Source organism: Ricinus communis, chromosome 8 (genome assembly GCF_019578655.1).
Source record: "Ricinus communis isolate WT05 ecotype wild-type chromosome 8, ASM1957865v1, whole genome shotgun sequence".
In the NCBI taxonomy this organism is placed as follows: domain Eukaryota; kingdom Viridiplantae; phylum Streptophyta; class Magnoliopsida; order Malpighiales; family Euphorbiaceae; genus Ricinus; species Ricinus communis.
Window position 1 is genome coordinate 24,881,704 of NC_063263.1, and position 19,708 is coordinate 24,901,411.

A 19,708-nucleotide genomic window follows, 5' to 3' on the forward strand; every position below is an offset into this window, starting at 1 on the left:
TAAACATAATAAACAACGTAAGAACAAGATGTAATGGAGAATAATTAATTTTAATGAACGAACAACAAAAAGGACATAATTAAACGATTTTAAAAAAAAAATTTAGAACTCCAACAATTGACTTAAATAAAGAACTAATAATAAGAACCAAATTAAAAGAAAGAACTAAGAAACAAGAAATTAGAATTGACTAATGAAAATATGAAAGGATAAAACCTGATCTAGAGCCAAAGCTCTGATATGATATGGAACCTTCACAAATAAGCTTGAGAACCCCTTTTGAATTGCGGGCCCCCAACACATTAACATGAAAACCCCAAGAACCAATTCGATTCAACCCCTAAGAAAGGTTAGAAGACAGATTTTTTAGAAAGATGATCAAGAATTAGAACCTAAAGAAAACTAAGTCCCTTAAACCTCAATCCTAAGTACGCCACAAGGATAGATAAATTCCTTGATAAGTAAGTTTTGAATTCAAACAAGAACACAAGATACAAGCAATTTTGGCTTGAAAGGAAGTAAAAACTTTAATCAATCATAATCTGCCAAAGGCATACGAATTTTTCATGTTGTAAAGAAATATCCAAAGTCAGTAAGAATAGAACTCTTACTTAACTAATAAGGATTTACATTTAATCTAGGATAAAGATAACATTCCTAACTACAAGAGATAACTTAAACAAAGTCCTAATTAGGTTAAAATACATGTGTAGCTGCCCAAAATAAGCCATAAAATCCTAATTTACATAAGTCATATAGATGGACCTCATAACATAAGCCATGTTAAGCCCAAAGTCTTCATATGCTCCAATTCAGCTTCTTTGATCTTCTTAAGCCCAATTAAATTCATTCAAGCCCAATAAACTGAATTAGATTAATGAGCATTGAACTTAAATCCAATTCTTCAAGCCTTGATGTATCCTTAGCCCAAATGTCTTGGATAAGCTCATTGACTTGCAATTTCAATCGAACTATGACTCTTAGTTGAATTAGAATTCCTTTCATTGCTTGAACTCCTAATATCATCAGGATTTCTTGCAAGATTAGGATTCCTAGTTGAGTCAGGACTCCTTTTCGGATTAGAATTCTTTGAGCTAGGAGGATTTGCATCATCAAGACTCCTTGTTAGAGTAGGATTTGTTGTGCTATTTTGGTTCGAATCAATTCTCCCTAGAATCTCGTAGAAATTTATTAAGCTTTAAAGATATTCGCCGAAATGGATATCATATTGAAACTACAAACGTGAGAAATATAGAATACCTCTATATTACAATCCTCATAAAGGAAAGAAATGTGTATTGGAGAAATTATCTGTTTTTTCTTCTAGCTTATATTACACATATATGTGTACTATTAAAACAAATATGGTAGTAAACTAGACTTTTACTGACTTAAATATTTTTCTTATTTGGCATGATTTATTAGGTCATCCTGGATCAACAATGATGTGAAAAATTATTGAAAGCTCTTATGGCCATCCATAGAAGAACCATAAGATTCTTTAATCTAATGAATTCTCATATTCAGCTTGCTCTCAAGGAAAGTTGATTATTAGGCCTTCATCAAGTAAAATTCAAAGTGATTCACCTAGATATCTGGAATCTATACAAGGTGATATTTATGGACCAATTCATCCACCATGTGGACCATTAAATATTTTATGGTGTTAATAGATGCATCAATAAGGTGGTCATATGTATATTTATTATAAACTCAAAATCTGGCATTTGCTAGATTACTTGCTCAAATAATTTATTAAGAGTATATTTTTCTGAATATGCTATTAAGACAATTCTTCTTGATAATGCCGGTGAATTTACATCTAAGACCTTTAATAATTATTGTATATCAATTGAAATAACGGTTGAATATCCAGTAGCTCATGTTCATAATCAAAATGGTCTAGTAGAATCTTTTATTAAACGTCTCTAATTAATATCTAGACCATTGCTTATGAAAACAAATCTCCCAATAATTGCCTGGGGATATGCAACTTTACATGCAGCAAATTTTACATGCAGCAAATTTTATTTGCATCAGACCAACTAGTTATCATAAATCTTCACCATTACTGTTAGTTTTTGGCCAGGAGCCAAATATTTCCCATTTGAGAGTTTTTGCATGTGTTATTTATGTTCCAATTGACTCCCTACATCGCATAAAGATTGGACCTCATAAAAGATTGGGAATATATGTTGGATTTGAATTTCCATCTATAATTAAATATCTTGGCCATTAACAGAGGACGTATTTACTGTGAGATTTAATGATTGTCATTTTAATGAGGCTTTATTTTCTAAGTTAGGGGGAGAGAATAAGAAATTAGAGAAACAAATTATTTGAAATGAGCCATCATTACATCATCTTGATCCTTATTTAAAACAATATGAACTAGAAGTTCAAAGGATCATTCATTTGTAAAGTATAGCAAACCAATTGCTAGATGCATTTTGTAATCTAAAAAGAGTTACTAAAACTCATATACTAGCTGAAAATGCTCCAGCTAGAATTAATGCCCCAGTAGGATATGTTAATATTATATCAAACGAGTCCATGACATGCCAGAAGCATGGTAGGCGACCTGGTTCCAAGGATAAAAATCCAAAAAAGAAAAGGAAACAAAATAAACCAAGTGACATCCCATAATTGATGTTCCTGAGGAGCTTATAACAAAAGATATAGATGAACAAGTAACCTCAGAAGAGGTTCAAGTGCATGAAGATGATAAATACAATAGATATCAATCAACTATATTACTTCAAGTAAGAGATGGAACTGAAATAAAACTATTTTCAACAACGTATTTACATATGCAGTGGCAATTGATATTGCAAAAGAAAGTGAGTACATTGAACCTAAGTCTATCATTGAATATCGACAAAGAAATGACTGGCCTAAATGGAAAGATCAATCTAGACAGAATTAAACTCATTTAGAAAAATGCCAAGTTTTTAAGCCCATTGTTTTAATACCTAAAGATATTAAACTAGTAGGCTATAAATAGATTTTTGTGGGTAAATGCAATGAGAAAAATGAAATTGTGAGATACAAAACATTCCCTACAATAGCATTTGATAAGTTGGTGAACAAAATTTGCATGCATCAATTAAGAAATCTTTATTAGAAGTCATGTTTTCATGAGGGGTAGATTTTGATATACTGTACTTTTTTTCTTTAGCTTAGGTTTTGTACCATTGGATTTTTCTAGCAAATTTTTTAACGAGGCAGTGTTATGGCGCAAACTTTTACATGAATAATGTACTCTTTTTCCTTCACTAAGATTTTTTTTTCCATGGGGTTTTTCTTAGTAAGGTTATTACGATGCATATTCATTATAATAGACATCCAATTGAGAGTGTTATGATAATATTATAATATTTGGATTATATTGGATATCTATCATTTTATTTATAGATAGATTTTCTTGTGTAAATAGAATTCTATCTCTATAACCATTTACACCTATATATAGGTGTTACAATTAATGGAAAAACACACATGCATAAAGACACAATACAAAAAAATTACTCTATCTTCTTTTTTTATTTTCTTTGTTCTTGTTCTTTATTGTATAACACTCTTTATTCTTCTTCTTCTCATTATTTATTTCACAACATAATAATAATAATAATAATAATAATAATAATAATAATAATAATAAAGAGAGACAAAAGTGATAAAGGAAAAATAGAAAAGAGGCAAAAAAAAACGAAAAAAAATGTGAAAAAAATTATAAAGAAGATAAATGAAAGAATAGAGAAATGAAAAGGAAAAGATGATAAAGAAATAGATAAAGACAATAAAAAAATGAAAATAAAAAGAGAAAGAAATGAAAAAAATAAAATGATAGAGATAAAGTTGATGGGTGTGAGAAAAAATATATTAATATAAATAAAGAATTAGATTTAACAATAGATAAAAATTCGTAGCTAAAATATTAAATAAGTGAAGATTGGAATTCTTATTTTAATTAATTAACAATTGATTATGTCTATCAAAATAAAAAGAAACTTCTTTTATTAAATTAGCAATGAAATTTTTTATTACTAATTCATTGCTAGTTTAATATATGAGTAGGAGAACTAAAAAATAAGTAGGAAAGAACGTTTGAATTTAGCTGTGAAATCACTAATCTGTCTTTGATTTTCTAGGGGTACGTATCTCGTTGCTAATCAGCAATAAAAATTTCATCATTAACTTGGCGCCTACCACGTGCTAAATTCATCACTCGAATATTTTTTTCCTTCACTTACTGTTATAATTAGTTAAGGGTGCGTATTCTATCACTAATTAGCTGTGAAATTGTCTGCCACTAAACTTAGTGTCTATCGTGTGTCAAATTTTAGCAATAATAAAGTTAATTATTGCTAACTTCTCGCTAATCTGCTACTAAAATCAACGCTAAAATTGACGCTATATTTGTGATAAAAAGAAGTTTTCTCACAAACTTTTCATCGTTGTTCCTTGCTAATCTGTTACTAAATCACAATGATTTTGATAACTAGAAGTTAGCGCGCATATTGTGCGAAACTAATAGAATAATTTTAATTTAATTTAACATTTTTTGATATTTAGTTCATACAATCTTAATTATATTAAAAGGGATAGTTTTGAAAGATCCTCTTTTATAATAAAATTAGTAAAAATATTTTACAATAAAATTAACTTTTAGTTAATTATAATAGGTATTTTTCATATTTTCATATTTTAAATGACATTCAGCCACTTTATATTTCAAATTGTTGCTTAATAATTTTGAAAAGTTTACAACTTACATATTTATAATATTTTAAAATTACTTTATAAGAATAGAGTCAGCTTTTTAACCTCATTACTTAGAATAACCGTATTGAGAGTCATTTTCCATGAGAGCCGTTATTTTCTTTATCATGAGCTTTTCAATATTTATGTAGTTAATTTTCATATTTATTCAATAAATTATAGTTTTGTATACAAAAAGTAAATATTTAATCTTCTAAAAGAATTTCATAAAATAAGTTTCATAAAATAAGTTTCAAAAAATTTAGATATGTTTAAACTTAAAATCAAATTAATAGCTTTATAAAACCAAAGTGCAGTATAAAAAAAAAAAAATAATCTAGCATAAAATTAGCGGTGCTTATTTTTTAAATTATCAAGCATATGAAAAGCAACCTTAATGTAAAAATATATATTAAAATTTAAACAAAAAATAAAAGTATACAGATTTAAACTACAAAATTAATTTTTTAGACTCTGTTACACCATAATATTAGTAAGCGACGTTACATAAGTCTCTTATATTTTATAGATGGATCAATTAAATTAGATGCCAGATACCTAGATGCAATGCTTGTCTTTTGAAGCGAAACTTAAGACCATAACATTGAAAATTCTAAATGTGACCTTATTTTTTTCTTCTTTAAGATTGAACGAACTATTAATCTTGCTTGAATGAGTAAATGATTAAACTAAAAGCATATAATTATAATAATTATACAAAATGACAATAAATGGACAAAAGTATTGGAGCCTGAAAAATAAAATAAAAAATAAAAATAATACTATCAATCTTAACAAATAGAAAAAAAATAAAATTTGTAGCTATATTAAAATAAAAAAAAAGTAAGGTGAAAGTTTATTTTGAAACTTGTGAGCACTAATTATTTAAAAAATAAATTACAAATATTAATGGTGGATGTGAATTTAGTTTTAATATCTTAAATCTCTTATGGTAGATGAGAGGTTATAACTTAAATAGATCTTAACATTTTATTAGACTAAAATTTCTCACAATTCAGATAAATAATGCTTAAATTCATACAAGTTGCTAAATAAGAAAGAGCTGCTGATTATTAAGTATTCACCAAACGTTTTAATAGCTGTTGAGTGAAAAATAACTATCAGTTGGATAAAACATTTGAGTCAAACACTCTCTAGAATGTTTAGTAATATTTTATTGATTTTTGTTGTTTACTATGTTAAATGACTATTGATAATATAATTTAACTTTAAATATATTTTATATACTATTTTCAATAATAAAAAATTAATAAAAATAACTTATATATTAAGAATGCTATGGTTAAATTTATTAGCACAATTATTCTTATAAAACTTATTTTAAAGTAGAAATTGGATTTAAATTCCACTAGTAAAGAAATTTTAATTTTAAATACTATAGTTGTGAATACCATAATTATTTAGCTATTAAATATGATTTAAAATAATTAATTATTTATTATGAATTATAAATTAATTAATTATATATGATCAATTTAAAATAAGTTAGTATTATAATTTTAAAAAAAGATAATATCATCAAAATAAATTATCAGCTGAGAAGAAAAAACTCTAAAAAATTAGTATCAATTGATTGGGATTAAATCAGTTATTAGCTGCTATTTTTTTAATTTTACCAAATGAGTTGAATCTAGCTTTTGAATGACAAATAACTACCAATAGTAGAAATCTCTATACCAACACCTACTTAATTCCATTTTTTCCCCTTTTCCCTTTAATAACTTGACAGCCCTTTATTGTTACCTTTGGCATAAACGAAACCTAAACCTAGTTCCTCTCTCTCAAAATAAAAATAAAAATAAAAATTCATTCTCTTTATCTACCTCTATGCAAATAAATTTCTTTTCGACCAAAAAAATAAAACAAATATTGGCTACAAAACGCTGCTACCAAGCTGCTATTTGATGTGATTTTATGGGTTATACTAGTTTGTCATCGGCCCAAATTATATATAGATATTTAAAGGTATTTTAGAGCTTTAATGATATATTTCTATATATAATATGGTGAAAATATATGTTTTTATCTCACTTTAGTTTTTTTATCTAAATTCAGAAAATAATCGCAAAAGAAGAAGTTTTGAGCTAAAAACACACTAATAGGTTCTAAATGAACTGCGGTTGCAAAAGGCTTAGAAATAAAACACATGAGCTAGCAATAACGCGAGCCTAGCCGAATTCATTAAAGCTCAAGAAGGGGGAATTAAGTAGTTATGATATAATTAATGGATAATCATCTCTTAAGTTATTTATTTTGTTTAGGACAACAAGAGATAACTATAGTAGTTATATGCTGAGAGAAGAACTCTAAAAATGGGATCTCTATAAGAAGTAAATGTTAATTAAATAAAGGAGGTTCTTCTACTACTATTCTTTTTGGAGAAAGGCTTCTACTATTCTCTCTGCAGAAATTTCTATAGTTCATCATCTTCTACATCTAGTTAATTTTGTTGCATTATTTTTTCAAGAATTAAAGAAGCTTTTTAAAGACATGGAGAGAGAGGATCAAGCTTCTTCATTCCTTGAAGGGCCTTTGGATTTTGAGGGAGTTTAAATTTCTGTTTCTTTGTATTTTATGTTTTTCTATTTAATTACAATAACCATTGGTTTAAATATGTCAAGCTAAATTCTATAAGTGTTTAGTTTGGCTTTTTACTTATGTATAAACCTTATATATTATGAGTTTAATGAATGATTTCTTTACCTTCATATATATATTAGTTTCATCTATTATTACTGGTCGACCATCATATCAATTTAGTAGTAATATTTATTATGAAAATCTTTAGGTTAAAAGTATTAGAATCATCATCTTTACTTTAATCTATGTTGGTATAAGAAACCTAGGTTACATCATTAGCTTGAGTGACTTAGAAAAAAGGCACATCATAATCTCAATTGTTAGATTTGGACTTAAAGAAAATAAGGGAATTACTAAGTATAAGCTAGACTAAATGCTATTTTATCATATAGTGCACATTAATCATTCTAGTTGCATATTTATTTTCTAGTTATTTAATTTCTTTTATAAACCAAACCTTAAGATCATTCTTAAAACACTAGCTTAGAGTGTTTAGATTTATTTTTAGTATTTTGTGTGATAGTTGATCTTTATAATATATACTCTACAATTCCTAATGAGATCGACCTCGTGGTGGACTTGCCCGTACTATCATTCGGTTCGTATACTTGCAAGTACTAATTTAGATACATCAGTTTGCTTAGAGGTGATGAAACAAGATGAAATTAGTAATAGTAGTAACATTTTCACTAAAAAGAAACATCTTAATGCTTATTAAGATAGGAGAGAGGTGAATGAATGAGAAAGGGGAAGAATCTTAATAAGTTCTTTTTTCTCTATTCTTTCTTTTTCTATACATTATTAGTAGAGAATCGATAAAAAAGTGTTCTAAAATTAAATTAATTTATTAAAATGAAAGTTAAATAAATAAAAGAGTATAAGGCTCAACAAATAGAATTGAGCTTGGGTCTAATTAATACTAAAATGACTAGGATTAATCACTTGATTGGTTGGATATTAACTCTTATAAGTTACTTGTATTTTTTATTTTTTAGTGATATAAGATCGTTAACATTTTTTCTCTGACACACAACTGTTATTTAAAATTGAAATTCTTTCCCTTAAACTTGAAATTGAATTGCAACAGTACCTAAAATATGAAAGACTAAATCTACTGGGAAATGAACAGACCTGACCTATTCTGATACTATATTATGAAATTAAATTAATTTATTAAGGTGAGAGTTAAATGAATAAGAAAGTATAAAATCCAACAAATAGAATTCTGCTTGATCCAACCAATACCAAAATAACTAAAAACTAACCATTTAGTTGGTTAGGTTTTAACCTTTATAAATTTTTTATATTTTTTTAGTGATATAAAATATCTAATAAAAATGGGGTTTTTAATGCCTTCTTTTTTAGAACTTGCTTTTTTACATTACCGACATTTTTGAATTTGGACTTTAATAATGGCTTTAACAATGGAGCTTTCAAATGTTAGTGGTAGATTTTGTACAATATTATTACTTAACTTTTTTGTTTACCTTTACAATAATAAATAATTTAAATTTCTTCTAATATGTTCTTTTTTTAAGTGGGATTGAAAAGCACACATGAAATAGGAATTAAAAATAACAAAACTGATAGTTAAAATTTTCAATTAAAGCAAATTAAAAGTTAAGATTCATTTAAAATACCCCTAAAAATTTGACGGCCTAAATATATATTTAGCCTCTCCCCGTTCTCCTTGTTATACTGCACGGATAATCAAAGAGGGCAAAGGGAAATAAGCACACCAAAAGTTTGGGCAAAAGGACTCCCACAAATGGTAAAACTAATTAGCTTAATGCACATCGTGAGATCAGTTTTGGGCAAAAGGAGCCCACACCATTAGCGCCTCAATTCGCAAGAGAATTAGCATGGATAGAACATCTTGAACCTAAAAGATTTAAGTTAGGTTCATAATTAAGTTAGGTGTCAAGTGATAAATTTTTGTTTGATTTAATATATTGAATAAGATAAAAATGAAAATCGCAAATATTTATATGATAGTCATGAATGGTAAGTATGCATATGAACAAAAACGAACATCACAAAGATTTTGATAATTACACCATAAATGGAACGCCAACCTTAAAAGTATTCCTTTACAAGTGTTTAGAGAAGGTCTCAGGCAAATGGCATTTGGTACACATTCCAATCCTGAATACATACATACATATAAGACTTCCATATATATATATATATATTATGTAACTAGTAATTGTTATCTTCAAAGTTATCTTAATGAGTTATACATCTTTAAATCTTCATCCAACTATAAGTTAGTTGTTGTTAGAATAGAAATTTTAGAAGTGATAAATTTTTTGTTTCATAATAATTTTTATGTATCAAAGACAAGTTCTTGCTACAAATGTTTCATCTAATTTTGCTAAATACTTATTTGTCTAAAAACATTTAAACCTATTTATCAATAATAATGAAGTTGTTTTTATGAATGTCAAAAATTCAGTTTCAAAAGACTTGAAATATTTAAACAGTTGAGCGCAGCTTCTAATGATGTTATATTTCTATATATTCCACATGTGAATGCCTATTAGAATTGAAGCGTGAATAAATGCTTGCCAATTTTACTTTGTATTTAAATATTATAGTCTAATTATCGATTAAATTTTAAATTTTATCTAAATAATTTAGAATTTTAAGATAAATATTTATATTCTCAATTTGTTTTTAAAAATACTTAACAATGAGAATTTAACAATATCAATACTGTCAAATATAACGTGAAAAGTTAATTATACTTGTTAAAAAAATAATAACTGTAAATCAACAAAAATAGTTTGTCGTAAATTTAACAATATAATCATTAAAAGCCTCATATATATATATAAATTTAACAATATAATCATTAAAAGCCTCATATATATATATATATATATATATATATATATATATGAGGCTTTTAATGATTATATTGTTAAATTTACGACAAAATATCTTTTACAAATCTTACATCTAAACACAATAAAATTTTTGCTTACTTACTAATTTCGATTTTAGTAAGCAAACTTTACCTGTGACGTTATTTCTCTCATTATATAATTTTTAAAATTATTTTTAAAAAATATTATTAAAAATAAATTTATTAAAAATATTTATTTTAAAATTTTGAAACAATTAGATAAAATTATTACAAACCGTAAAATTCAGGAATTGAGTATTAATTAGATCAATATTTATTGATAGAATAAAAATTGATGAAGATGGAAGTCTAAACCTTTTAATCATAAAAACTCTAATATATCTAAACCTTTTAATCATAAAAACTCTAATACTATCATCCAAAAGTTTAACAAGTTTCAAGAATAATTTTATATTTTCAATATCACTAGTCGGAGCTATATTAACCCATAAAATAAGGAAAAACAGTTCAAGAATGAAAAGATGGATGACAATTGATATTTGTTTGATTTGAAGATTTTTGAAGGAAAATGATTAATTTATTGACATATATGCATTGTATGTTATGTAATAGTTCGATAGGGATTAATCAATGCATATTCTTAAATTATTCCAATATGATGTCACAAAATCTCTAGTTATTAAAAAAGCGGTCTCTTTCACCGCGCACCACAATATCATTTCTTTCTTTTCATTTTTCACGAACAAAAAGAAATTGCCCATTAGTGAAAACAGCTAGTGCATGAGAGAGAGAGAGAGAGAGAGAGAGAGCTTATGCCTTGTAGGAACCAAAATGGGGACTCCCTCTCTTGTGTGCACTAATTCTTTTTATACCACCCAACTTTTTTCTCATAAGAGAAAGAAAGAAAGAAAGAAACTAGAAACCAATGAAAGGGTCTTTTTCATGGTGGCGTATGAGGGTCCCATTGGACACGGTTCCATAAACCTTTTGCCCTCCTACAAATACTCACATTCCCTTACTCCTTCTATTCCCATGAGCCAGAGGCACACCCTTCAATAACATACATACACAGACATCTTCCTCTTCCTTTTCTTCTTCAAATATCTCATCAAGCACCATCTTTCTCTTAATTTGGTTCTGATCTCTCCACCTGCAACTCGCTTCCAGTAGTGGTCTCTTAGTAGACCTCTGTTGGTTGCTGTGTTGCTTTCATTTGGGTTTTTGCTTTGTCAGGTAACTGGAACTACAGCTCCCATATTTCCACTGCCCATTTATGTGTTTGTTTTCTTATATTTGCACAGTTGGGTAGTTGTCTTTCTCATTGTTTGATGGTAATTGTTGTATATTTTTGACAGATAAAGTAGACTTCAACCATTAGACATCTAGGGATGTCATCAGCAATGAGCAAGAACTTTCGCCTGTCATCTCCTCTCAAAGAAGAGGTTTTAGTGACCAAGAAACAGGGCATAGTGTCCATTCTTGGCTCTGATTATGAAAGGACCAAATCTGCACCTTCTCTAAGGAGAACTCTGTCAGCAGATATGTCTTCCAAGAAATGGCAATCTCAACATGGCTTCTCTCCACTCAAGAAAATCGCATCATCTGGAGAATTCCCTATCTCCATCACTGACTCATCATCATCATCACCATCATCATTAGAAGGTGAATATGAGCGTGAATCTCGAGGACGATTCGAGATTTGGAGCTCAATTCAAGAAGAAAAGGAGAAGAAAGACCAAGAAAACCCAGGACAATTTGATATATGGAGCTCAATCTTAACACAAAAAGCACAAGAGGATACCAAAACACTTCCACCTCCTTATGTCCACCCACTTGTTAAAAGATCAGCAAGTTCTTTGAGCGAGAAGAGTCTTGAGATTTGTACGGAGAGTCTCGGATCCGAGAATGGCTCTGATGGGTTCTCTTCTTATCCACCATCGGAGACTGGTGAAGCAGAGGAGGACAAAGAAGAAGAACAAGAACAAGAAGAGCAAGAGCAAGAAGAGAGAGCCACTCCAAAGTATGATATGGAGGATTTGCATGTAGCCAAATACAACTTCGCAGCATCAGCTACCAAGAAATCATCACCAAAATCATTCCCTCCACCCCTTCCTTCATTATCTAGTCGTGATGGAGCTTCCCTCCGCATGAAGCCTCGCCGAGATAATGGCAGGTTGGTTCTTGAAGCTGTCTCTGTTCCTTCACAGAACAACTTCCAAGCTCAACGCCAAGACGGTCGCCTTGTCCTTACTTTTGCCGATAGTCTTAACAAAGAAGGACAAAAAGGAGCAGAAATGTTTGAAATAGAAATTGAGAATTCTGAAGATGAGTCAGAAACAGAAACAGAGGAAGAGGAGGTGGAGATGGAGATGGAGGAGGCTGCAAATGAGAGAGGAAGAGGAGCAGGAGGAAGTGGAGATGTGAGGTTTGTGATGGAGCAAGCACCAAAATTGTCTGGTGGGGTTATAAATGTTCATAGGTTAGCACTAATGATGAATAAGCCCATGTTGATATCTAATAGGAACCCAACATGGCCTAACAAGTTCAATGAAGTCCAATTTGAAGAGGGTGTAGAGGAGGTAGTGAAACCAATTACTCCACTGACACAGTCACTTCCACCACGGCCGCCAGTTGCTCGGATGATTCCCATGCCATCCACAGCAGTTGCGGCTGCAGGCACAGTCAAGGCAGCAGCAGCAGCAGCAGCTGCTGCTTCATCCTTTAATGCTTACGAGTACTATTGGAAGCCCAAGCCTATGGGTACAGCAGGAGCAACAACAGCAGCAGTATCTCTTAGTCCAATTACCCAGAAATCATCATTATCATCATCATCATTAAGTAAAAAAGACAGCAATAACAGGTCCATCCTCTCTAAAAATTTAATGGTAAATGAGAAGCAAGAATTGCTTGTTTTGAGAGGGAACAAAGGAGATTACTTAGTCCCATTGTCAAAAGGCTGCAAGGAGCCAAGGAGGTCTCTTTTGTTTTGGGAGCCTTATTGCATTGCCACCTCCTAATACATCCACACAAATCATTTCCAATTCCAATTGAAAAAAGAAAGAAGAAAAACAAAAGAAAAGAAACCCATTATTGTTACTTGCTACATACTATTGCATGTCCTTTTGTCTCCCTATTTTCCACTTCCACTCCTGGACGGCGGGTTTGTGTAGTCAAATAAAAAGAAAAGGGAGAAAGAATATATACTTTGATTTAGAAGATCAAAGGGAAAAGGAGATGACCTAACAGTGTTCTATATATATATTATATATTTATATATAACCCTTTCTTTTTTAGCCGATGCTGGTGTTAGTAGCTAAACAAAGTCCTGGCATCATCTTTGACCTTTTGGTGAACTGTCATGTCTGTCCCTGCATTATGAATTATGATGGACTTCACTTTTTCACTTTCTTTGCTTTTGCAATTCATTAGCCAATGGGATTTAAGTATGGTTCATGTCTGGTCCTATTGATCTAATTCTTGAAAACATTGTGATCTGCCCCTTTATATGCCCTGTCCTTCGTTTGGGTTAAGGTTAGTCAGGGTGTCTGGATATTTCTCAATTAATAACATTATGTTCAATGTTACTTTTTGTAATACTGCCCCTTCAATCATAAGTTTTCTGCATATATTATTGGTTTAGCTATTCCATCCCATTTATCATTCTATATATTTTTCATAACCGCTATTTCAAAATTCACACTTCCAGTTTTTGTTTCTCTCAATTAAAGAACAATTGTTAACTTTGAAAATGTCCAATTAAATTCCCGAAAAAAGTGGATATCATACAAGGAGATAATGCTACGACAGAACTATAATAATAAGACTACTATTACTAATAATAATAACGATAACAATAATACTAATAATAATAATAATAATAGTAACAATAATAAATATGAATAAAGAGAGCTTTTAAACTAATTCTCAGTATCATTAACTAACTCTAGTCAATTTAAGATTTTCAATAATGGATCTTAATTTCAAAAATAATTAATAATTTTAATTCTTATTTTCTAAATAATTAACTTAATATAATGTATTTCTAATTTTATAGGTTATAACTTAAATATGCTTGAGCGAGTATAAATAGTATAAAATGTTTTGGAAAGCTGAAAGTGAGTTGGTAAAACTTTTTAATTTTCTTACTTTTAGTATGTTAATCTATATGTTCATAGTATAAAACCTTTTCAGTTAAGTACATTAGTAAAACTGACAAAATAATACAATGAACTATTAAATGCTTTCGTATCATGAGTCGTATAATAATAATTCATACGCTAAAACTACTAACAATAATAACAGTAGTAATAATAATAATAATAATAATAATAATAATAATAATAATAATAATAATAGGGTAAAATATAAAATTATTTTGTGGTTTAATGCTGTCATTTGAAGGATGAAGCTTTTTGTATTAAATAAGTACTATATGTTTTGTTTTTTTTAATATTTTTTAGGTACAAATTTATATTTTTATTATTTTTCATATGGTCTTGCATTGATGAGAACCCATGTAGCACAAGGAATCCTACTTCAACAAAAAATCCTAATTCCACTAAAGATTCTAATCCAGCGAGGAGTCCTGATGATATCAAGAGTTCAAACGACAAAAGAAATCCTATTTTCACTAGGAATCCTAATCCAATTAGGAGTCCTACCGAGATTCAACTTTGATTAATCATATTTCATTCATGGATTAAAGCCCAACGTGAAGACATAAAGATCAAATATGATTTATGTTGAATTCAAGCCCAAACGTAAAGCCCAAGTCCAAAGTTGAATATTAAAAGTCAAAATAGGAATCTTCTTTTAACAAGTCGAAGTCAAAATAGGAGTTTCCTACTCTTTTACTTCAAGTTTTGTTTATTTAGGAGTCTTGGCTACATATCTTAGTCATTCTAGGATTAGGATTATTTAAACTCTATAAATAGAGCTATGTAATTCTGCATATATACATATATAATCTTTGATTGAATAGAAAACTTTGTTTTTGCTTAAAGAGTTTCTTTAAGTGTTCTTGAGATTAAAACCTATTGTTTAGGTTTTGATTTCACTTCTATCTTAATTTAATTCTATTAACTTGTTAGTTTCTAGGTCTTTATAAATAAGGGTGATAGTTCCGCAAATATCTTTTGCCAAACCTTATAAGTATCGATCTTGGCGTGTATCCTTCTCTTCCTTAGAAGGTTTACATCATTTGGTATCAGAGCTAGCTTACAAGGTTTGGTTACGTATCCTATTTGTTATCTTCGTTGTTCTTCTACTCACATACTCTTTTGTTTGGTTAAATTCTTCGAGACGTTCTAGATAAATTGGTTTGTGATATCTTTATCTTGTTATTTCGTTTCCTTTAATTTGCTTGATCAAAGTCTTTGAGACGTTTCAATCAAATTAAGCTCTATGTGTTTTGTTCTTGTTTGGTTATAAAAAAAAAAAAATTATATGTGGATTTGAATTATTGATCCGAAGTGAGGCTTAAAAAAAAAAAAAGGAAAAAGAAAGAGTATAGAAAGCAAGATTTGGAGCTGATTCAAAAGAAAAAAAGATTGACTTGGTCAAGGTCAAAATCCAAAGAAAATCAGGTTTGAAGATATCACATAACCTTCTCTTTTCAATTCCTTTTCCTATTCTACTTTTCCTTAATTGTTTCCTATTCGATTTCTTATATTTCTCTTTATCATTATGTTATTCTATATTTCTTCTACTTCCATCCTTATTCTTATTTCGTAATTTTATTCTCATTTTCCTCTAATTCATCTTTAGCTTAATTAATTTTTGTTCTAGCTTGTTAATTATATTTTATTAAGTTGGTTGTGATTTTAACTTTTACAATTTGAGTTAATTTTGAAGGGCACAAAGACAAACCCTTTCTTTAATTGAGTGAAACACGAGGGTAAATGTCTTCACTTTGAGTGTTAAACACGTGAGATTATGTGTAAGATATGTTTTGTCAGGAGGAGTTTGCTAGAGGACGTCGAGATCTTCTTTATCAATCTTATGATAGATTGTGGGGACGAAAGAATGATGATTATTATGAAAAGTGTTTGCAAAATTTTTATAATCCTAAACCTAAGCCAAAGAAGATAGAAAGACAATCACGTCAAGATTTCATTGATGAACTTTCAAAGGATATAAAATCTTTAATGAGTAGCCTTAAAAATAGTTTTGAAGATTTAAAGGTATTGGAGCATCTTGAAGATAAAGCTGATTCTAAGCCATCTTTGAAAACTAATATTGATGATATAGAAAAGGTAAATTGCTCTATTAAAGTTAATAAAGATACAAAAAGCATAATAAATGAAGATGGTGAAAAAGATAATAATTTGCAACTTTTGAGCGAAATCCAAGATGAACAGATCATTATTGAAGATGAAGCAAAAGTTGAGCTCGTGAAGGATGAAAATGTTTTTACTTGATGCCATTGAGCCAATTGAACATGTTGATTTTATTGGCATTGAAAGTATTATTTATTCTAAAGTTCCTCTAACAACTTTTGTGAAAGATCTGTAGGTTGATAATGAGTTAGTATTGTTTTTTGAGATTATATGTTTGCTTCTTTCACAATATACAAGCAAGATTCGAGGACGAATCTTTTCAAAGAAAATGGGAATAATGAGAACCCATGTAGCACAAGGAATCCTACTTCAACAAAGAATCCTAATTCCACTAAAGATCCTAATCCAGCAAGGAGTCCTGATGACATCAAGAGTTCAAGCGACAAAAGGAATCCTATTTTCACTAGGAATCCTAATCCAATTAGGAGTCCTACCGAGATTCAACTTTGATTAATCGTATTTCATTCATGGATTAAAGCCCAACGTGAAGACATGAAAATCAGATCTGATTTATGTTGAATTCAAGCCCAAACGTAAAGCCCAAGTCCAAAGTTGAATATTCAAAGTCAAAATCCAAGTCAAAATAGGAGTTTCCTACTCTTTTACTTCAAGTTTTGTTTATTTAGAAGTCTTGGCTACATATCCTAGTCATTCTAGGATTAGGATTATTTAAACTCTATAAATAGAACTATGTAATTCTGCATATATACATATGTAATCTTTGATTGAATAGAAAACCTTGTTTTTGCTTAAAGAGTTTCTTTAAGTGTTCTTGAGATTAAAACTTATTGTTTAGGTTTTGATTTCACTTCTACCTTAATTTAATTCTATTAACTTATTAGTTTCTAGGATTAATTAAATTCATCCCATTATAGCTATTGATCTTATTTCTTTATAAATAAGGGTGATAGTTCCGCAAATATCTTTTGGCAAACCTTATAAGTATCGATCTTGGCGTGTATCCTTGTCTTCCTTAGAAGGTTTACACCATGCATGCATTTAAATGAACCATCACTAAATTATGATTTTATAAATAATGTTACATCTAACAATACATCATAGAATTCATAAATATATTAAAATTTTATTTAGAAAAATTATTTCTTAAATTTGATTAAAATTAGAAATATATATATTATTTTAAATAATTTTTTTATAATTAAAAAATATCTAGTTGAATGCTAAATTATTTAAAATACTAATTTTATCAAAAATTTATATTTTTTAATATTTACAATTTAAAAAATGAGAAAAAAATTAAATGTACCTAAAAAATGCTAAAAAAATAAAATACATGTTACTCATTTGATACAAAAAATATCTCTATCACTCAAGTGTGAAAGCGTCAAATCATATGGTAATTTCTGAATTTTACCCATAATAATAATAAAAAAATGATGAATTGTTAATAAAGAGAGAATTTTTAAGCTATTTGTAATATCTTTAGTATCCATAATTAATCGTGAATTTAAGATTTTCAATAATGTATCTTAATTTCACTGAGTAATTAATAATTTTAATTCTAATCTCCTAAATAATTAACTTAAAATAGTGTATAATTAATTTTATAAGTAATTGATAAATTATTATATCATACTTTATTTAAATACGCTTGAGAGAGTCTAAATAGTATATCCATATACATATTCTTTTAAAAGCTAAAAACAAGAAGGTAAAATTATTCTAATATTCTTATATCGGTATGCTAATGTATTTGTCATAGTATAAAGTCTTTTTCTTTAAATAAGTTATGTAGATTAAGAAAATGATATTTTGAGTTATTAAATATCTATATATCATCAGTCATATAATAATAATAATAAATACGTTACACATGTGATGAGTTAAAACTACTAATAACAATTATAGTAACAACAATTATAATAGTAATAGCAAAATAATAACTACAATAACACCGTGGCAGCAACAACAATAATAATAACAGTAGTAGTAATAGATTGTGAATGATTTTTGATGTGCTAAGTTAAGGAACTGCATGAACTAAAATATAATATCAGCGGTAAACATTTCAAAGATCTCTCAAGAAACGTATAGCAAGATCCTATTATAAAAACTAATTATCAAATAAATAATACTAAAAAGAAAATCTAAACACCCTAAATCAAAGTTTGAAAAATAAAATTCATATTATCATAAAAGTAAATATGCAAATATGATGATTAAAGATAACTAAATGATGAAAGTAGTGTTTAGTCTCTCTAACTTTAGTATTACTCTTGTTTTAATAATAAGTACAAATCTAATAAATGAGAGGTAATGTTCCTTCTTCCTTTAATAACTCAAACTAATGATGTAACTAAAGTATCTTAATTAATATAGGATGAAGCAAAGATAATATTTTTAATGCAACAAACTAAAAATATTCATAACAACTATAACCATTAAATTGATATGATGGTTAAATAACACTTATAATTGAGACTAATAAAATATATTAATAAAGAAGTCATTCATTAAATATAAAAATAATAAGGTTTATATAAAGTAAAAGGGTTAAACTAAATACTAAAAGAAAACTTAGCCTAACATATTCAATTCCACGATCATGGTAACTAAAACTTAAATATAAAAATAACAAAGTAAAAACTCCCTCTAGATCAAGACTTCTTCAAAGTAAGAAGATGATTTAGTCCTTACTATTCAATTCTCAAAAGCTTTCTTAATCTTGAAAGAATAATTAAAAACTAAAATTAAAACGCTTGTGATAAAGAACAATAGAGAAAACTGCAGAGATAAGAATGGTGGACAAATGCTGATGAGTGAAATGTAACTGTTATTTGATACTAGACTTAGATCTGTAGAGATTCTTTTTGCAGAGTCCTTCTCTAAGAATAAGTCTTTTAAAGAATACCTTTATATAAATAATTAACAATAATCATTATATAACAAAAAGACTAAATTGCACCCAGATTATGTAATTTTTGGCTAGGCCTTATAAATAGCCAGTCCATATATCTCGGTCTTAGGTCTTAACACCAATACATCCTATTCGGTCAATTTTTAAGTATTTTGCATCGTAATTTCTTTTTTAGCCAATATTATATGAAAATAGACAATTAGGCTTAAGTGAGGTACAAATACATATTTTCACTATATTATATATAAAAATATGTAATTA

General features: G+C 28.3%; 1 protein-coding gene across 1 annotated transcript; it reads left to right on the forward strand.

Moving 5' to 3' along the window:
• The first annotated feature begins 11,048 nt into the window (after positions 1-11,048).
• On the forward strand, positions 11,049-13,825 carry LOC8281053 (protein FAF-like, chloroplastic). Its single transcript, XM_002513689.4, has 2 exons — positions 11,049-11,464; positions 11,587-13,825. The coding sequence occupies exon 2, from the start codon at positions 11,620-11,622 to the stop codon at positions 13,246-13,248; it is 1,629 nt and encodes a 542-aa protein (XP_002513735.1). The 5' UTR covers positions 11,049-11,464; positions 11,587-11,619; the 3' UTR covers positions 13,249-13,825.
• Positions 13,826-19,708: the final 5,883 nt, after the last annotated feature.